Raw genomic sequence first — 22,348 nt, 5'->3', positions numbered from 1 at the left:
TTCTTTAGGAGCTGTGCTAGTACTCAGAGGACAAACTGGAGCTACTGTATAGATGATAAGGTACACTCTAGTCGGACCGAAACGCAAGGGACCGCTTGGAGGCAGATCAATAGCAGAACTTCTAAACAAAATAAAATCCAGGATGCCTAAACAGAACAGACAACTCAACAAAGGCTGAACTGAACAAATTAAACAGACAAGGACCTCAGATGCAGGTGGAGAGATCGGTGGAGAAGCACAGGTGAATGCTGCTGACCCTTCTGCTCAGATCAGTCAAACAAATGCCATCATTCCACGTGGCATGCGGGCTGCATGAGGATGTCTGGTGCAATTTTGCTATCTAGAATTAGTAAGTGTGCCTTTTTTTCACCCCATATGCATTTCGAACCATCATGTGATGTCATTAAAGATGAGGAATTTTAAAAAGAAACGTTCACCAAAACTAGACAAACTAACAATAACTCAAAACTCCACTTACAGTGTATTGTTTCACTGGCATCTATTGCTTTGGTTGAACTGGAAATCAAATGAGAAACATAGAAAAATGTGAATTTTACAATAAAACAATTTTAAGACAAAACTGAATATTGACACACATCCATAATTTCACTTTCAACTACTTGGTCTGCCTGCTATGAAGGTGATAGGTCTAGCTTCGTCCAACTTCCCAGAGTTTTTCGCTGTCATTACTGCCGCCTTGCTGATTTACAGTACAGGGTGAATTCAATTACCCATGGTTCTCTGTCAAGCTGCCCAAGTGAGAAATGGCCTTCATTTCACCTGTACAGTGTTGGCAGCCATCTTAACTGGTTTAGATGAGAGGTCCATAGACAAATGGATGAGGCTTTCTAAAAGAATCAATTAACAGATGTATAGTACAGAGGCAGCTGTTTGGGGAAGTTTTCTAGCCAGGTTATATAGCAACTTGTCCTTTCCTAAATTAAGGTTTGGATTTGTAAAATAATAATGATAAAAAAATCAGGCTTGTAAGCTAAAATAAATGATTGCAAAGTAAATTAGCATATTGGTGATATTATTGCTAGTTGCTTCACTGCATTTGAAGCCTTTGGTTTGGAGCGTGTATTCACATGTGGAGTAATAAATCTCTTTTGTCACATGCCCCTGATAAGACTCCTGGCACATATGAAACACTATACACATCTATACACTGTATCTGCTCGGTGTTCTGTTTGTTTTATGAGTTCATTGGGCTGGGCTTTTTCGAACCCCACCTTGTTTTCTGTTCTCCCCCGCACAGCTGTTTTGTGTCTTTGTTTTTCTTTCTTCATTTAATTTTTTTTTTCTCTGCAAATAACTAAACTATACACCTCATTGCCGCGTTGATTGCTGCTCAGATTTACTTCCACACTACGCATTTATCATTCGTCGGGCCCCAGTAAAATTAAATGCCTCTCAGATTCACGTTGGGATCCTGCCAGGGTAAATATTGTTGTCTGCTGTTAGTGATTACACACAATTGTTCCTAAGCTATTAGATTTGCGAAGCAGCCCTCCGATAATGGAAACAAAAGCAAAGACCAGGAAGTCCGGCGTTTCTGTAAACCTTTGTCTAATGGTAAGCAGGTGTGTGATTAAAGTCTGAGCCTGTCATTCGTCTTGACTTTGATTACCTTTTTTTTAATGCGTCTACCTCCGTACTCAAGTCATGCACTGGTATGAGTGAATCTTGCACCCCTGTATTGTAATGCCACTTCTCATGCCGCTGAACAATCCTCCCTCTGCCCTTGGAGCTGAGTGCCGGCAATGGCAGCACATTCCCCATTGACTTTGACTCCTGAGGAGCAGCAAAGGAGCGATTCAAAAAAGTCCTCAGCGGGGATGGTCAGCCAGGACAGAATACAGATCAGGGGAGCTCTTCTTCTGCTCATATTTGTCCTTGGAGTAGAGTGAAGGGGAATGGATAAAACTAGTCAGGTCTAGAACTTTTTGATGGTGACATTGTAGTTTAAAGGAGGCTATCGTTTTGTGTGTCTGGATCGTTACTTTGTCCAGTCATTCTAATCAATTTCGTGTGTTTTCATTAGTGTACAGAGCCTGCTGCAGTTTAGCGAATATTGTCTGGTCATGAAATGTATTTGTATGCGTGGAGCATTGCCAAATTACACCTGATAAGCGCTGTTATTTACCCATTTTGAGAATTGTTGGGTGTCCTTCAGACATGCCCTGATGTGAAAATCAAGTGCAATTATCTCAGCCAAAGTTATCTCTGTATACAGTATTATCTTGTTAATTACTAAATGAAGATAAAAATTATTGTGTTCACACAGGAGAGAGAGAGAGAGAGAGAGAGAGAGAGAGTGTGTGTGTGTGTGTATGTGTAGGTGTGTGTGTGTGTGTGTGTGTGTGTGTGCGTGCATGTGCGTGTGTGCGTGTGTGTTAACTTGGCTTCGGCATGTGGACATTTTTTTTTTTTCAAAATCACATTTTTTCTCACTTGTTATCAGACCACACTAATTGGATGTATAAACAACCTTGGGTATTAATGACATATTGGCATTGCATCAACTCATACAAATAAATGTGGTCATGCGTGCGGTCTAATCTCTGGTATCTCTGGTTTCAGGTAACTACCATCTCTCTCCGACTGTGAACATGCCACAGGATGACATAGTGATGATCGAAGACGATAGGCCGCCCCTGCTTCCTGCCCACCTCTCCGACCAATCCTCCAACAGTTCCCACGATGACATGGGCTTCGTGGGAGACCCCCCGGTGCCCTGGATCCATGAGCTGCCCAGTCAGAACGAATGGTGAGCAGCGAGTCTTTTTGTGTGGGCTGAATTATCTATGGCTTGATGAACTTCAAACTAGCCCTGTGTGGAGGGAAGCAGGATGGTTATTTATTTATTTATATATATATATATATATATATATATATATATATATATATATATATATACATATATATATATATATATATATATGTGAGGGTTCCTGCTGTTTATTGAATATATGTCTGGACTGGTTGGTGAGAAAAGTGTTTTTTCCAAACCGATGGACGAACCAGAAAATCAGATGTCTAGTTTAATATTTTGCAAAAATGGGTGAAACATAATCCAGATATGTAATTTTACAGGAAAATGCACTATAATGATTAATTTTCAGTTATTGCAAATTATTGGCCACATAGGTGACATTGTCTGATGGCTTTTCTTGGTGGAGTGAAGCAGATGTCTGCCTTAACAAACCAGGAAATTATATTTTTAAGTCTGTTATGGAAAAGTAATGCATTTTGCATCAGTGCTGCATTTAGAGTGCCGAAATGTGGGCAGCTTTTGGGTAAATATGCAGTTGTGTAAGACCATGTGGGTGTGATTGTATGTGTGTGTGTTGAATAATGGATGACCCAGGACCAGGCAGACCATGAGTAAAAAAAAAAAGAGAAATCCCAGGGTCTCATGCAGTACCCCACATCTCCAACCGCAAACGCCTATGGGATTTCAGCACCCCACTCTGTCCCAACTGAAGCAGCCTCGTAATAAAATATGAAGCCAGGACTCATCAACCTTTTGGAAGAGAGTCTCTTTAGAGACTCGGCCGGTTTAGCAGAGAAAACCTCCACAGACCCGGGGAGATTTGTGCTGCTGTGCTGATGTTTTAAAATGCGATGGTCTTTTTTTCTTTCTTTTATCATCTCCAAAGGCTTCCTTTTAGCACAGGATGTTAAAGCTATAATCATTCACTCTGAAATTACGTATGGCATTTATTTTATGATTGCAGAGTTCAGGTACAGAAAATGTAAAGACAAGCCATCCAATCATGTCCTTGTTCTCCTCTGAGCACTGCTGCTTTTCCACTAAATGGAGGTTGTTTCTTACTTTCAGAATACCTTTTTCTATTCATAAGTGAGTGGTTTTGTCATTTTATGAGGATTGTTATTCTTTCCTCTGATTGGCCAGTTGAGGTCACATGTATAATGGTGGACTACAAAATATCTTTTTTTTTCTCTATGAAGGTGAAATGCTGGTTGCCAAGTATAGCGATGCATGATTTATTTCTTTTTTTAGTATTTTTATATTTTTTTCCCTAGAGACACGCTACTCCCCGCCCCCTCTCCCTCTCATTTATTATGAATGAGTAGATTTGCTCAGGATGCCCGTTGTTCATGTGATGTCAGAGGTTTGTCATAGTGGATTAGGTCCACAGCATATGGTTGAATAGCACTCAGACTACCTCACTGCATTTGCACACACGCAGCCACATACACGTGCATGACGTGTGCACACAAGGCAGAAGTGTGCTATATACCACTGCCTAGGGTTATTGTGAATAATTCATGTCCTCATAGTCACACACACACACACACACACACACACACACACACACACATCGGGCACACATTCTCTTTTACTCAAATGCTAACAGCTGCTTAAATGCACCAAGTGTGTATACCCATTCTGACTGACTTTAACTGTTTCTCATTTCCCTTTTCAAGTGCCCCCAACATCCTTCAACACACACACACACACACACGCACACAGCGTAACAGGCGTACTGAGCCAGCAGGGGATGTGGGTCAGCCAGACTCCAATGTATTGGAACTGTAACTTTTTAATTTTGCTCTTGCAACAGCTCAGCCAGGGCCCTGTACGTATTGAATATGTATTGTGCAGAGCTATGAAAGTCTCACCCCTGGCCCCCACTATTATTCAGCCTTTTCTTCGCCATGAGGGCGGGGCCATACCGAGGCCATGGCTATACACGTACAGCGCATACACAGAGCACAAAAGTGGCAGGTTAGCTTGCAAAAAAAAACGTCTTAATTCAGGCTCTTTTCTCTTCCTCTCCTTTTTCTCGCTCACTGGAATTTAATAACCTCTTATTTCCTCTTTCTCTTCTCCTTTAATTGCCTTGTATTAATTTATTTCTTCTTGGATGTGACTTTGTTCACACGGAATAGCAAGTCAGTTGCTTGTGAAATTAATTTAATCCTGGCTTACTTCACTCTATTAATGTAGGGGTAATCAGAAGGTCATTTAGGCATCTGGTAGTGGTTATTATAAGGTAAGTAATGACTGATGTAAACAAAAATCAATTAAAAGGACCCTCCCTGTTTGTGATATGCTCGCCCTTTTTTTCCCTCTTCTTCATTTTCCCTCTTGCAGAATTTTGTGAACATGCATTCTCATCTCTCCGCTGGTTTCAGTCTTCTCACCAGATTTCTGCTGAATGTTACCCCACGTGTTAGGATGTGGCCGTGTGTAGACCCCCAGTATAAATGGTTGTTTCAGAGGCAGAAATCCCATCTCACACAAGACACATAAATTGACCTACTTTTTTTCCTCCTCACATCCCTAGTCAATATCTAGCAGGCGCGTGTTCTGTGTGTGTGTGTGTGTGTGTGTGTGTGTGTGTGCTATGTGAAGACGTAGGCCTCTCTTGCTTTCCCTCTCAGGTACTGAGAGCCGTCCTGTTGTTATGAATCTTTGTTGCACCACATCAGCTTTACAGGCCTGAAATGAACATAAAACGGGCTGTAAATATTACAACCCCATGCTTTTAGACCTCTGTTAAAATGGTATTGTACAGTAATATGAGCTTTTATTTGTTGCTGCTGTATTACAGACTGTTTTATTAGTATCATTAATACTCGCACCGGCTCAGAGGTGGTAGTTTTGAGCTCGGTGATAGTAGCTTGAATTGAAGTTAGTTCAAGATGGTGCAGTTAATCCAGCCGGCTGTAGAAGGCTGCGTTTGCACTGGTTATGTCCAGGATGTGTGCTGGGTAAAGGGTGTGTGAGTGTGTCTCAGGGAGGTGATGGAAACCAGCATATGTCTTCTGTCAGGTTGCACAGGATAAATAAAGGTCGTAAGTTATTACTTTGCATATCTGCGCCAAGTTCATCCGAGCATTGGGTCCTGACCCGCCACATAATTCCCTTTGCGGTGTCTGTCTCCCCCTTCATTAGTCTGAATCCAAAGCCAAACAGGAAGGGCCGCGTCTAAATGATTTACAGTAAAACAGATAACGAGCATTGGTTCGTGTGAGCTTTGCAGAATAATCTGGATAAATTAGAAGATGAAAGGGTTTTCTCTCAGGACTGGAATGTGGAGCGGTGTCAGAAACACAAATCAGCGTACGTTCAGGGCAACTCCTAATACGAGCAGCTTCATCTGAGATGTAGAAGGAATGTTTCTGCTCTCCACCTGGTTTTCACCCCACCAGTTGATAAAGAGCACTTCAGCGTGTGTTTATTCCCTCCAACTGTCCACGACTTTTCTTTTTTTTACATGGTTAGCGTGCACAAAATAAACCTGTTGTCTTTTACAATCAGTTGAAAATAAAGATCTCACAAGTCTGAGATCATATCATTTAAAGATGCTCAGTGATAGTGAATCAGATCAGCTCTCCTACAGCCGCTGTAAGCCTACATTCTCATCCACTTCACTGCACCAGTATACCTGCCTGTATAAATATTTCCCTTTTATATAATGCCCCCCTTTGGTAGTTGATCCAATCCTCAGCGAGATGTCACCAACTTTGGCTTTCAGAAGCAAAAATAACAGCTTTCGGAAGTATTTGCAAGCTTGCCTTACAATGTAACATCCAAACAAGACAAAACACAAAGTCCCTCGCTCAGGAGAAGTTTGTAAGAGCACCACAGGGAGTGTGAACCTCTTACCTACAGAGTGCTGAAGCAAAGCAACTTGACTTTGAAGTCTCCTCCCGACAGCTCTGCTTACTTGTGCTTTTTTACTCTGAACCCACAGTATTTTCCTCCTCATTAAGCTGGTTAAAGGGGCTTGTCCGTGATACATGCACCTCCACAACTACTTTTGTGCAGGCGCCTATTAATGTTTATAAAAACAGCTGACAGCTAACTGTGTGCCTTCTATAGTTATTCTTTGCACGAAAATGATATTAAGGCTACCACAAGAAACTTTTATTTTGTGCGGCCCCTTTTAGTATGTTTAAAGCGGAACAACAACAAGATTATCAATTATCAATGGAGGATATTTAAACTTGCAACAAGCTCAGTTTCCATTGTTCCATGCAGCCTATTTGGTTGGTTTGAGACTATTTAAAGTGAAGAAATATGTTATTGCATATTACTTCATGTGGCATTCAGCTGGTTATGAGGTGAAAGCCGGCCATTGTGTCCGGATAGGTAGAAAAACAAGATATGTGTTCACCTTCAAATTTGCCATTTTTCTTCTATACTGTGACAACAACACAATAACGCAATCACAAGCACTTGAAAGGAAAAAAGGAAAGTTAATTTTCAAATTATTTAAACAGCCCTAGAGAACCCCCTCTCTGGTCTAATTGAGCTAAGCCAGTTTTTTGCCTTAAGCACACCTTGTCTTTGCACTGCAGCATTTTCCTAAGTTCAGTGAACACTCAGTCTCCTAATTTATGCGAGAGTAGGTGGTGAGAGTATAGTGTGTTCTAAGTTGGCACTGAAGTGCAGAAATAAAAAAAGCTAAGGGGTGTTTGCAGCACGCTCATCAATCTGAAGTTTAGGAAGCGTTACTCAAACAGCATCACTGAGAGCCAGGAACTAACTCATACCAGCTAGCCTGTGGCGCACAGGCTGCTATTACCATTCCAACCACTGTTATCTTACTGGCCTGTATACCACCTGAATTCAGTTTTAATTTCACTGGCAGGAGGAAAGATGGCACGTGGAGTTGAAATCAGCGTGGAGTTAAAATCAGCTAATGGCCACTTGTGATGTGATGAATACGGTGTAATTTGTGCAATTAGATGTTATTTTTATGATTGATTTGATTATATGACTGTCTAATGGAAGCCCATAGGTTCTTGGATATACCAATGATTAAGTGATGGTGTTAACAATGAATATTAATCATTTAAGGGATTTTTGACATTGCACTCATTGTCAAAGTCCCAAACTCTGCTAATGTTGAAAAACTCCTTGTATGTAATATGTTATATCCTAACCTCTAGGTCCAGTGTAAGGGTTAGTTTGTGTTTGTGTTATCGAATGCTTTCATAGTCCCCATCCAGCAAAACTAATATCTAATACTGGCCTCATGAAGTGTGATGGATTAAATAAACTTCCTTGAAAAAAGAAAACTCACTTCCCCACTCAGACCACTAGGAGCACTATCACAACCCTGAAATAGCTCCACTCCTAACTGTCCCCATGGTTTGGCCCCTCGACTGGATAAACCTGACAGAATAGAGGATAGGTGTCAATTCTCATGAAGGTGAGAGGGAGAAGAAATGGACAGCTAGGGACACAAATGAGAGAGAAACTAGACTGTGTCCTTCTCTGTCTTTGTGAGATGTCACAGGTGGGAACATCATTTCCCAGGCAGCTCTGACACAGTCTGTCAACCAGCAGAGATGGAAAAGGACTCCAGACAAACATACACACCCATCCAGTCGCACAAACACAAACACACACACACACACCGCTGCACAGACGCGCTCAGTCTCATGAGTGTTTTAGATACACATTGGCTGGTAAACAATTTCACAAATTAACATATAAAGTGGAAAAGGTCCGCAAAGACATGAACAAACAAACTTCCAAGTTAACATTGCAGGCAGACTGCCTACTTCAGTTGACTCTCTTATAGTCTCTATCATCAGTAATGTAACTAAGAATTGCAAGTGCTCTACTAAGCACATGTGTTTTTATTTTTTTATTTCTTTTCCCATAAGGCATCAGCATAACTACAGATAAAAGTAAACAGCGCTGTAGTGCATGCACACAAAAGCACGCACACACACACACACACACACACACACACACACACACACTATTTTCATAATCTCAAATGTCCACTTAAATTGCCGTTGACTTTAACACCAGGTAGCACACACTCACACACACACACACACACAAACACATTCACACATGAACAAACACACACATTAATTGGAGGCAGTCTTTCCTTAAATGCTAATATTCCCTTCTGGCTCTATGAATATTTACCGTGTCTCAGTAGCGTGCCATAGGTACAAGCATGTCATACATGCTTTCATTTTTGTGCTCACCTTGATTGTGTTCATCTACGGCTTCCCGTGTCGTGCACTATGTCTGCGTGTCCCCAACATGCTGCATCACAGTGACAGGGATGCAGGTGAATCTCAGCATGAGCCATGCCAATGTGACCTGCACACACACACTCACACATGCCACACAAACCAGAGTATCCTCTGCTGCCTGGTTCTTGTCAGTCGCCCTCTCAGTCAGCAGACTGGAGAAGTCAGTGTGGAAAAACTCAATTAAAGCATCCATTCACCGGGCACAGAATGAATGAGGAGGTCTAACGCAGGAGTCAGCTGATGGACAAAGAGGTCTTAATTGATCCTGTTCTCTCGCTCTCTGTCCCTCTCTGCAACTTCATCACAATTAAAAGGAGATTACAGCAAATCACAGGTGCAGCTGCTGCTTTGCGTGGCACTGAATGAACCATTTTATTTTACAGTCTTTATACCCTGATGTTTTATAGGTGCAATTAAGAGAGTGCAATAGAAGTGGTAATCTGAGAGACATTTTTTTTTCCCCACACATTCATATTTAAGAAATTGTTACAAAGATTGAAGCGAAGGCCTCCTGTTCACCTTTTATCCTCTGAAATGTAGAAATTATTTCAGCTATCTAGTGTCCACTAGTGCACCTGCCTGCGGTTCAGCATCGACTTCTCCTGCAGGGCTTTATGCAATGATTGAAGACAGCTCCAAGCTCCCTGGCCCAGCTATGCATCCATGCGGTCAGCTGAATCGGCCTCCTCCAAACCTCAGAAGAGCCATTTCAGAAGCACCTTACCGGGCATCGCTCTCCACCTCTTGGCCCCTCTCTGAGGTGCTGAAGCTAATGCACAGAACCAGCAGCTAGTCGATCAAACCAAGCTGCACTGTTCTAAGAAGCAGGAACAGACTTGCCTCTGTGTTTTTAGATCAGGGTAAGAACTTTTGGGAGTTGGGAAAAGGGAGGAAAATAAGTTTAAAAGAATGACGTAAGTCATCAGGGTAAAATGCGAGTACGGAAGACTTTTAGCAGCCACCACTTAGCAAGCAGGCTGATGTGAGGTTTGACACATTTAACTTCCTGCGAGGGCGACAAGAACAAGTTGATGTAATATGCAAGTTAAAGCTGTGGATTTGCCTGTGAGCAATCCTCAGCGCTAGTTAATTTTAGATGATGGGAGGACTTTGAATGGGCAGGAAAGCATCTGCTCGGTATGGTGGAAATTGCTTTAAACGCTATTTAAAGAAGGAGAGATGAAGAGGTGTATCATCCAAATGGATTGGGCCGATTGTTAAAGAGGCCTGAGGTCTGAGGAGAAAATTCTCTGGGAGTTGGTCACATGCTCAAGCCTCTTCTTATTTCCATATACATTTTCATTGAGTATCTGAGCCAAGTTGGTAATTCAGTGGTCATCCAAGTCCAGTATGGGTCTCCCATTTGTAGACTCAAACAGTTAAGATCCTTTCTATCAGTTTTTCTTCCCACCAGTCGGCTGAATTTGAGCTTAAGCAGTATCTGGATCAGAGCATAGAGGCTTTTCAAAGCAGTATCTCATTACAACAAGCATTCCTTCGGGAAAATTAATAGCCAGTAGAAAGTGAATATGAGATCTGTAATTGAGTGCTGTACTTCTGTTAATGGACTGTAGTAGCTGTGAGTCTTTGTGCGTCAGCTTTAAGTAGACCAGAAGATTAATTTTAGCCTTGCCTTTGGTACAATAAGTAGCATATTTTCAGCTGGGTCTTACAAATGTGAAAAAACTGAATAATGTACTACTTAATTTAATTGGAACAACTTGTGACAAAGGTTTTCAGTTAGGATTCACTTGACTATGATGTGACACAAGTCAAAGAATGGGAACTAGTAGTGCTCAGTTAACAGTCACTGCCACCTCTTCAAATAGTTATGCCCTACACTCGCAAGTGAAGGCGCTAGGAACCCTCAGTCCGACAAAGAAACCTTGAAACCTTTGAAGAAAAAGGTTCTTCCATAATTCTTTTTAAAAAAATGTTTTCTCAGAAGCAGATGGTTCTGGTTAGATCCTCAACCCTTCAGGAAAACCCCATTTGGAACCTTTATTTCTGAGAATATGGAGACCTTAGGTGCAAGCCCCGACAGCAAGTACCTCCGGCTTGCAGGGGTGATCAAAGCAACACAATTGGCTTTTTCTCTTCAGATCCCCATCCTGGGCTTTTAGTCATGGCTCTGCATGAACCAGAGGAGAAACGGAGGCAGTGTCAAAATGGGCAGTAGCTTAAATCAACAGATCTGATGTCCTACCGAGTGAATTTACACCACCACTGGGCTGTCCCTTTGAACTTCACTCTAACTGCCCACAAATTTCTCACAAACAGTCACACACTCTCTGTACCTGTGTGACAAGGCAGAGCATGATCCCACCTCCTGCCCTCTTACTTTGTCCGTGTTCTTTGTGTGTTCATTTGCCCCCCCCCAAAAAAAAATTATAAAATAAATAAATAAATAAATGAATACTGGCAAGAGTGAGGGAAATCTAAATTCAGGGTGAAAATGCCTCCTTTCTCTCCCGCACCATCTCAGTCACGCTCCGACAGATGACATTTGCGAAGACAGAAAAAGCGAGGGCAGGCTGGTTTTTTGTGGGCTCGGAGTGATGAGAGGAGAATAGCGAGGGATGATGAATAAATGAATTATACATCTGTGCTGTCATTCCTCTCTTCTTGCTCCACCTCCCTCTCTTCCTGTGTCAGCCAGAGTTGGTCCTGCGAGGCGGTCTGATCTTAGTTGGGATTGTCAGGTACGGTCGACAGCAAAGTGACATGTTGACGCCAGTCCCTCCTGACACATGAGGCAGCTCCTTTGTTAAATGGGGCTGACAACCCAAATAAGAATTGTTTACATGCAAACAAGTGCCAGCGTGTCTGCAGTTGCTGTTAAGTGATATTACAAATATTGAAAGGTGCTTGAAGGAGCATCTGCTCCAGGATGATACAATAACAAAAAAAAAATAAAATGATTTCTTCCCCACTACTCCACTTTCAAACATATAATCATAATTTCCATTTGCAAGTGCAGTACACATCAGATCATTTGATTACATGTCAGTGTCCTAAAGGTTTTCTAAAGGTAAAAATACGTACAACCTTTCATGATCATAATGTACAATCATCAACAGAACAAAAGAACCAGTGACAGCGCCCTCTCATGCATGGAACATTCATTATACTCCGTCGGCACCACATCTCCTCCCTCCCGTCTCCCCTCAAATAGCAAGATGTTCTCACCTTAATTGTAAATGCACTCTTCTGCATGCAAATACCAGTGCACCCCCACCATCTCCCAACCACCTTTCCCCACTCCCCTCCGATTTTCAATTAAGATTCAGACAGAGATAGAGGATCTCAAAGGGAGCAGACTATGGTGAGCCAGGCTCTGCCACTGCTCCAGACATATAGGCGTAGATGGGGAAGGGGGTGGGGGGGTATTGAGTGACCCCAGAGCACCCTCACCTCACTGAGGTATCGCACATCTTAGCCAGGCCTCATCTAGCCCATCGCAGCCTGTCCTGATCCCTCCCAACAGAGCTGGAGGTGTCCTTGATTGGAATAGTCATTGAAATGAAGGATTGACACTGACTGTGTGTGTTTTGTGGGTGAGTACTGAATGCCGATGGTCATTATCTGATAGTAACTGAGCGTTTTGGGCTCAGGTTTGGAGATGTATGAATATTTATAGGTAGATTTTATCTACTAGTCCTTTTTATAAGGATTTCCTCCAGCAATATAACTGCATTGTGATGTAGATGATTACAAAATATATTTGTAATTGGATAATCAGAAGATTAAGGGCTATGCTGCTGGAGTGGCCCTGTATTTGCTATGTGTCATGGCAAAATTATAATGCCTTTGTACCTTTGTTATTTCTTTCCTTTCTTCCTCATGAAGCACGCTCAGTCCAGACACAGAAGACCCTGACGGCTCCTTCCAGAGGGAGGGCTTCGGCCGCCAGAGTATGTCGGAGAAACGCACCAAACAGTACGAGAATGCTTCTCAGCTGGAGATCGTCAAGGCGCGCAAGTCCAAGAGCATGGATCTAGGTAAACGCTGCGCTATGTGCTATCCACACCGTGCACATGGATGTCAGGAGTGTGTGATAAAAGGAAAAGGTCTGACATTTAGGGAAACGCTTATTTGCTTTCTTAATACACAAATACTGTTTTGCTGAATATATGATACGATATAGTGGACTGTTTATTAGCCAGGATCAGCAACTTAATGGAATCTAAGAATTCCAGTGAGACAAATTAGTTTAGAACATGACATCTGTAAAATGACCAGTGTTTTGACACTTATGTTCCGGTGTGGATTAAACAAACACGATACATTAGCAAGCTTCAGAGGTGCTGGTAGGCAGATTCCTTACATTTGTGCAGAACCAGGAATCCTTGTCCCTATGTTTGCATTGTTGGTGCAAAGCTAAGTTAAGCAAGAAGCAAACAGGCAAAGCTGATTTCCCAAATGTCTAAATAAAAGCACGATACTTGATAGGAAAAACATGTGTTTATGTAATGGAAATGTTTGTAATATGTGTTATGCTCAAGAAAAGTCTGTGCATGCACAAGTATGGCAAGTACACAAAGTCAAAGTTCCATAAGGATGTTTGGCTGTACAGTGTGATGGATGTTTATGAGACCCTGTGGGTCTGTTTACAGTAAAACTTGACCATTCTTGTTCTTTCCCCATTGGACAGTGCTGATGGACTAGATCTCACTGTAACCTGTGACTCTTCAAGCACTTCATGCCATCAGACTGTTCCAGTAACAGCGGAACACCCCCCAGTCACCCACACACACACATACAGCAGTTCTCACAGACCTGTCCAGCCACCACCGCTCCTCATTCGGCCTCAATCTCCCGTGGCCCCCGTGTCCAGTGGAGCATGAGTAAAGATCAAAAAGCCAGAGCACAATGGTGTCTTTAGTGATGGGAAGGGTGGTGAGACGCATGCATGTGAATACGCACACATGCATAAGCACACTCTCAAAAACGCACACACACACTGTATCCAGGGAAGAAGATGGTGTGAGTTCAGAGCCTCTCCCACTGAGGATGAAGCAGACGCTGCCTTCTCTCGGATCACTGGCTAATCATAACAGATAACAGCAAACTCTATTCCTCATGGAGCTCAGAGACCTGTAGAAATCCTTGACTCTCCCGCAGACTTGTGAAGGTCCGGGCCACTGCACTCAGCTCCGTGGGGCCCACCTTCCCTGTAGTACCCTCTGTCCAGCCGTAAAACTTTGTTACAAAGTGAACCGAGACAACACCAACTTTAAGGGGAAAGTGCTGCTCAGGAGAAAGATGATAGTTTGTTATTGGATAGGTCTCACTGACCAATTAGTCGAGCATACAAATATTTTCCATTATGTTCTTAGTGTCGAATAAAACATAATTGGATATAGCCGAAGACAGGAAGTGAGTAGAATGGACAGGCTGCCGAGATAGCTCCTTGATGGCGTTCTCGTCGTTGCAAATGCACATTTTATCAAGGGGTTTAATCAAAAAAGCTTCTTAATTGTTCCAAAGTGGCATCAGCATTTATTCGTGAATTTGATTAGCTCTAGAAAACAGCAGTTTGTTTTTTTTCACAAAACAGACTAGTTCATCTGTTCACAAGATGATGCCTCACTCTCGGGCACTCCTGGGTGTTATTGATGATTCGCAAATTCTCCATTATTGCCCCATCGTTTTCATAGTTCTCGAGATCAGCGTATGTTTTACTAGATGTAATTCAAACCCACGTTCCCTTCCACTACTTGCTACTTGAGTTTCTGAAATGTCGTGCTGACAGAAATCTCTGCCAGTACAAAATCCATCAGTGGGGATATCACGGTGATGAGACGGTGGAGGGAAATAACTAACTTGCTCCTCTCGTGTAATAACTCTCGTCACTGACATGAGTTCCCGGAGGAGAAATGTTTCAGTCAATAAACGAGCTGGAGTCAGAATGAAACATATTGTGATTTGGTACGTATCTAATGTCACACAAGTTCCATTTATCTCAAAGGCGCACGCCGCTGTAGCATGTTGATTATTTTAATGGAATTATTACATCAAAGCCACACAATGAAAAATGGCCTATGGGTAATGTATAATGGAGCCGAGAATGAAATGAGCCAAAGAACATAGTGCCAGCATTCATTCTTATGCCTTGTCATCTGCACTCTGAAGTTTGTCTTGCGTAAGCACACTTCTTTTCTCTCTATTAACACATTAATAAAGCGGCTCTGTGCTTTCCCAGCTGCCCCGGCTAAATGGTTAACATGCTCAACAATGCTATCCTCTACAGGCTCTCATTTTATTCTGTCACTTGGTATTTTTGTCCTTCCTTTTAATCGTGTTCCAGGTACTCCCAAATCACATCAGCAGAATGGATTTCATGACTTTGAAGCCCATCATTGTTGAAATATGCTAAAGTGGTCAGACATCCCGCTGTTCAATCCCATTTAGATGGGGAACGTGATTGAGTGAGGAAAGAAAAGGGAAGAAAGAGACGTGAGGTGCCGCGGCTGGCAGTGATACATTAGCACATTCCGGCTACTTTACCTTGTAAGGCTGGTGATTGACAGGCTATTGTAGTGTAATATCTGTTCAACTAACATCACTATCCTAAAACTATTCAGGATCCACCCTGCCCTTTCTGACTCTGTCACTTTCTGCTCAATCACTAACCACTCACACTTGTTTATGCTCTTTAACAGTAGGAGGTGCGATTAACTGCAGCACAAGAACCAGCGGAGGTAAGCAGCCATGTCTGGACCGACTCCATACACTGTCACCATTATCACAGTCGTCCATTGTGAATGTTCAGCTGGGTCCGTGGGTCAGAAACAGAAATTGGAAAATCAGTCATACACTTTCTCCATAACCCGCTCATAACCAACCACTATTGGCTGTGTGATCTTGGCACCTTTAGATGCATATGGAGGAGAGAGTTGTTTGAGGTAATTGCAGCATGATCAAAAGAGGGTTTTCATATTGCTGAGAGGGAGTTGCATGGTGTTGAATAGAGACTTGGCAACTAATGTGGGAACCTGTGCCATTGTGCTCGTTCTGCAGTGCAAATGACTGAAGAAAACACTCATTACTGCGGGAGCTGTGGAGGGCTGGAGCGAACGAGGCAACGGAGTGGCATTTGCAATAGAGAGACAATGAGAGAGACACTGCCAGTTGGCCTCTTCAGCCTGCTGCAATTGATCCATCATAGTCAGGCTGTTTGGAGCTCTGGTTGGAGCATGTTAGAGTGCATTCACTCCATTAAATTAACACAGAGTGAGCTCATGACTGGGTCACAGGGGGATAGTTTTGAGTGATTTCTAGGAGCACTAATTTGAAAGTAATATGCCTCTTGCATGTTCACTATGTGAATTGTGTTCATGTGTTGTGTTCATGTGTAGTGTTATGTTCAGTGATAGTTGAATAACAAAATAATGTGGTACATCACATGATATGTGAAGTCACATTTATGCAGATATCTAACTTTTTGTATACTTTAAGGGCTCCTAAACGTTCTCCAGGAGGCGAGGCAGGGAAGTGTTAAAAACAAATATTAAAAGAGTAGCGGAGCCTAGTCTCTGATAGGCCAGCTGTGCTAAATGAGAGACAGACACTTGAAGCTCACTGTAATTGTGCATTTCTATTCCAGCCAAGTCAGTTGCTGATCCAGTGGGTTGCCAGGCTTGGCATGGACGTTAGCAGCCTCTGCATATTAATAGCTTAGCTAGCTGAGTGAGTAGGCTGACTTGGAGAGAGATAAACAAGTATAAAAATAACATTCCGGTGGGTTGATAAAAGCGCACAGTCACAGAATAATGTCTAGCATCGCTGATAGAGATGATAATCAGTCCGGGTAATGATGATTCCTTTGTGACACATGTTCAGTGTACGGAGGACGTCCTCTGTCCAGCTAATGGTTCACAACTGTCAGAGACATAAGAGCCCAGCCGACCCAGGGACGCCTCACTTCCACTGGGTTACCTGGACGTGGCCTTCCCTCGACCACCTTGGAGGCTATTTTTAACGTAATTACCCTTTTACCGGCCTGCTTAAAGCCCCGGCTTTCTGAATAAATTATGTGTAATGGAGCCCCTGTCTGTACACAGATCTTTACATGCAAGGGGCCGTGGTGAATAATGGCTGGGGAGCATAGTTTTAGCTGCTCTAATTATGCTATTGGCTCCTGTTCCTGTAATAACCGCTGCTGATTTATTCATGGAGTTTGCCATACCTTCCCTTTAACGTTTAATGGCAATGGATCTTCTCCAATTAACTGTCCTTGCCCTTAAACTGGCAAAGGAGCACGGCATGTCGGCCGTTTCTGTCTTTGGCCATGATAGAATTCCAGGTGCACTTTTCCCCCCTGTTTGGTTTGATTGTCTTTCTATTTGCGCATTTCATTTTGATGATTTTCATTTCTCCTCCGGACGTGTGGGGAGTGACAAACTCATGTCTGTATGCAATGGGGGAATATGTATTTTCATCTCTGTGAATAAGAGGGAGATGAGGAGCAGAGCACCGAGGCTTCTGTTGTGTGATAGGAATCACATAATAGACTGGCATACAGAGAGCTGTCCGTCAAGCTCTCCCAGGAGAGCCACGGCTGCTTCTGAAGAAAACAAAGGCAGGTTGGAGGCAGCTGGGGTCTGTGGGCAAACTCCCTCTCATTGCCTCGCTCTCCCGTTCGCTTTGTCTCTCTGCCTCTCTCAGTCATTCACCGCGCCGACTAGAAACAATGGCAAAGGGGATCGTGGTGCGGAATACAGAGCGGGAGGATTATTCCCTGTTTCCGAGTACAGCAGATGTCATTTGTGTTCCCTTGAACTGTTGCATCCTGCGCGGCTCTAACTTGAAATCCCATTGTGTCAAACATACACCCCGGCTTCTGCGTCTCAGCTGTTGGCAGGCTTTAAGCGCAAGCTTGGGAGAAAAAAAAATTACATGGTATTTGTTCTGGGTTGACTGAGTTTTATCCACAAAGTATGAAAAATCACACCATTCTCCTGCTACACTCTGTCTGCGCTTTTGTTTCCTTATGATGTATTTTTTTTCTCAAGACTGCACTCCCCGTGATGAGATTACTCCTTCCGAACAAATTAATTACGTGATTTTAACTTTCATTCAGTTTGTTGTTAAAGGTGGTTCCTGTTTTTCCCAGCGTTAACATTCGTCATAGTAAGCAGAAATGTCCTACCTCAACTGACGGACTGAGCTGTAAAACGAGTCTTCTCTTCCAGCAGCTGGAGAGCTCTTGACCCCATAGACATTTGTAGCAAACAGTAAAGTTTTGTTTTACTGCCTGATGCAGCCTGAAGGCACACACGTTGGCTCTTCTTACTAAATGGGATGCAGCATTATAGGATTGGTGTTCATTTATTTCGAGAGGTACTTTCAGGATTGAGTCCAGCTCCTCCTGGGATTTGATACTTTTATTAACATTGACAAACAAGGAAGGGGGAAAACAGAGTGCCACAGACATAGAGGTGGGTTTACCACTCCAGAAATCCAACACCACTGGCTAACAGCTGACCTTTTAGCCTATCTGACTTCTTTGACACCAGATCTATAGACGGATGATAGAAAAGCACTCACATTCTCCGTTAGTGTGCATTTTGTATCGAATGTGGCGGAAAGCGGGACACCTTTGTGGCCCTAAATATCATAAAAGTTTCTTGAAAATGATTTTATTAAAATAGGAACCCTTTCTTTTTTCCTGTCCTCTGCAAAGTAACTGTCTCGATGGTGTGTTTGAACTGTGAAACCCAGATAGCTGGCTAATCACTGGTGAGCTGCTGCAGGTTTGCTCGGTGAGAGGATCAAGACGAGAAGCGCAAACAAAAGAGACAAGCTGCCAACTGCTAAAATGAAGATAACAGTAGCTGCATATGTGCATTTCTGCACATTGCTGCCAGTTAACCCTCTTATTTTTTTTTTTCGTAAGCTTATTCATACATTGCTTTTGTAACCTTTGCGCGTTTGCATCACTCTATGTTCCTTCTCTTCCTGCCTCAAACTGTCATGCCCTGAAACAAATGGATTTCAGAGGGAGCCCTCCATGCAGTGGTCACAAATTGTTTTCTTTTCGGTGATGGGGGTTTATTTTCTTTGCTTGATCTGTGTTTGGCTGTGCAATCCTCTGTCTAAAGATCCAGTGTGATCAGCCAGCAGCAGTAGGCCATGCCTCATTTAGGCCACTTTAAACATGTCCAGGCTCTGTTGATTGTTGCGGACATAGAAGTGTTTGGTCCGTCATGAATTTGCGTTATTGTGCCTTTTTGGGGAGTCCCCGCATGGGGTGCACACACACAAACAATATGTCAGTGTTTGCATGTGTGTGTTCTCAGACCTTAAAGCAACATTTGCTATTGAAAACTAACAGGAAGCACTGCAGGAGACGTTTGTTTAAAGCACTTGAAGCCGCAGAGGAAACAGCAGCACACACGTGCTACACGTGGAGGGTCTGTATGGTCCACAGGGAGTCGTAAAGACACAATGCCGCTCTGTCCAGACTCCATCGACATGTGCTTTAACATCAGAGAGCCAGTGAGGCCCCTAAAGTAATTGAATCAACGGTTTATCCATTGTTACTGATAGTTTCCTCTGCAGAAGTTTACATCTAACAAGGCCTCAGTTGCGCATATTCAGGAAGCCATCTCGTTACGTTTGACAGCATCTCGCTGCTTTGCTGAATTGAGGCAGAATAAGGGGGACAGAAAATCAACCAGGCTGCTTGTTTACCAACTGGCAGGTAAGGTAAGAGCTCCGGGGAACCGACGGACCTGCCTTGACAAAATGAAATACCAATACCTGTGTCACGCTCCGCTTATATACCCTAAACAAACCCCTGGCAAGCATTGGAAAAATAATTACAGCTGTCCACAGTCTGGTTGCAGTGTTGAAGAGGCTGACTGTTCAAAATCACTTTGCTTTCGACACAGATGGCCCTCCGGCCTGTCGCTCTCTACGTCCTTTTAAGGAGATACTTAATCTAACAAGTATGATGTATATGAGTTAGGTTTCCAGTCTTAACAACCCTTCATTTGTGTCATGTGCACAATTTATATGTTAATTGTATTTACTTTGCATAATGGTTATGCTTTGTGCAGCATTTATCAGCAAATTAAATAAAGTGGGCAGCACTGGTCTTGTCAACTAGACATACTGCAGTGCCGTTATGAAGTGGGATTGTGTTGCAGTGTGCAGTATGATGGCAATGTGCTGGAAAGGTTCCAAGTGCTAGTTTTGTTGTGCAGGTGTTAACAGAGCAGTTTGTTTGTTTCTCTGACAGTTCTGCCTTATGTTCTATTCCATTACCTGTTGCCTAACATCTATTTATATGCAACAAATGCCCCCTCCCAACTCGTCAAATACAGCAGTTTGGCCAGTGGTGTTAAGCCTCAAACTGTGACACACTTCCCACTTACCCATGGCATAAGTTTTGCATGCAAAGGGCTCCGCAGTCAAATTAGTGATGATAGATATGCAACATCGGGTCGGACTTTCAAAATAAAGCTTGCTGACAAACATTCGACTCGACATTTGACAGGACACGAACACTGGTCTCCGGGGGGGGGGGGGGGGGGGATCCAGCAATCCAACCATCCTGACTACCTCCTAGCTCTTCACACCACTGCTCTAAAAGGGCGCTTCAAGGACTGACACAGTACCTACTACCCACAGCGTCTAACTCAGAGGATTACGGCCGCTGAACAGGCTGCTGTATTTAACGCAATGGGAGTGAAATTGGGATGTCTTGATAAGGCCTTAGAAACAAAGCAAAAAGATTGCAGCTGTGAGATGTTTGTGCTAAGATGAACTAGTCAATACAAGAGCGCAGTGTTGGAAAGAAATGGACTTGGTATGGTCTGTATGCTGTCTGTTATTCTGTTTTAACCAGCCTCTTAGAGAAACTGAGTAAAAAAAGGTTAAAAGTCAATCTGTGCATTTTGAAATGTATTCTATTCTAGTAGAACACCATAATCACACCGGTACTGTGGTACATTGTTGTCTTTGATAGTGGCCCATTTATATGCATTATGTTCAAGCCACATCATTTAACCGTGCAGACACAAGGACAAAGGTTGAATCATAATTCCCAAATGGAAACTGTCTCAGTGAAGATATAACACTCTGTTCTCATTTCACACACTCCATTGGCCAGGCAATGGCATCATTTGTTTTTCGTGTTAATTGCCAGACTCACACCTTCTCTTTGCTTGCCAAGTACGGCACATAACCTCAACCTATATGAAACTGGCAAAATGTAAATGAGTCATCGACATGCAGTGAGCTGCGTGATGATGGTTTTAGGCAGCCTTTGTGGGGGACTAAGAAGTCACACCCCATTAGTTTCCTGGCCTCAGCGACACTATTTCCTCTTTCCATAGGTTCTGCAGAACAAGTGGTCGGACCCTCCCTCGGTCTAAAAAAGTCCAGCTCCCTTGAAAGCCTGCAGACCGCTGTCGCAGAGGCAACGCTGAACGGTGAGATCAACCTTAACAGGCCCCACTCGCGGATCGTCAGGGGCCGAGGCTGCAACGAGAGCTTCCGAGCCGCAATTGACAAATCGTACGAGAGACCCGGCGTCACAGCGGCAGAAGAGGAGAACAGCATGGAGACACGTGAGTGTTTAGTGCTTTTGTTTTCACGAGGATTGAACCAGAGCACCATGCCCAAAAGTGTGTCATCATACAATGTGCGATAGAAGATTATTACAAAGACATTCAGTCAGTGTAATATAGGCCACCGCAGAACTCCCCGAGAGTCTTTTCTGAAAGGCAGGATTCACCCCCCGAATAAACTGGGTTAGGGATCCCCGCTTGCAAGAGAGACGTGTGCCACAAAGCACATCTGCATTAGGCGTCTAGGTTACACACTCATTAATATTCGCACAGTTCATGTTGAGTGGAATTGTTAGAGACTGTGGCAACATGTTTTCCCAGGAGCTTACAAACTCTTAAAGTGCATTGCCATGTTTTTTTCAATGGAGTGCATGCGAGGAAAGACTTCTGCTGTTTACCCACACACGTCAGGGTCCTATTGCATCCATTTTGCACGTAACATATATACGCGTAATTGCATTCAGTATGAGAATAAATGAAATACCCTTTGCTTCGGTTCGCGCCAGTTAGTTTTGGCTCATAACAACCCGCTACTTTGCCAGGTTTCCTCACATTTGTTTACATGCCTACCTGACTGGGACTGAATCCGTAATTACCTTGCTTTATTCTAAACCAGGAGGAGGACAATTTGTAAGGAAAGGCATGCCACCCTCTTTTTGAGTGAATATATCCATCAGTACGTGGTGTTTGATGACAAAATGACATGCGTTGGATGTAGAGAGACA

At 43.1% G+C, this 22,348-nt stretch overlaps 1 protein-coding gene across 1 annotated transcript in view; it reads left to right on the top strand.

Annotated features, from left to right (window-relative positions):
- Window positions 1-22,348, top strand: part of LOC115570419 (partitioning defective 3 homolog) — a 350,543-nt gene that overhangs the window by 218,928 nt on the left and 109,267 nt on the right. Inside the window, exons 16-19 of the mRNA XM_030399018.1 lie at window positions 2,584-2,770; window positions 12,892-13,043; window positions 15,708-15,746; window positions 21,390-21,623. Of these exons, the coding sequence (XP_030254878.1) occupies window positions 2,584-2,770; window positions 12,892-13,043; window positions 15,708-15,746; window positions 21,390-21,623 (612 nt within the window). The remainder of the gene's footprint in view (window positions 1-2,583; window positions 2,771-12,891; window positions 13,044-15,707; window positions 15,747-21,389; window positions 21,624-22,348) is intronic.

The sequence above is a fragment of the Sparus aurata genome, chromosome 19 (assembly GCF_900880675.1).
Source record: "Sparus aurata chromosome 19, fSpaAur1.1, whole genome shotgun sequence".
NCBI lineage: Eukaryota > Metazoa > Chordata > Actinopteri > Spariformes > Sparidae > Sparus > Sparus aurata.
This window is presented reverse-complemented; position numbering and strand designations above follow the sequence as displayed.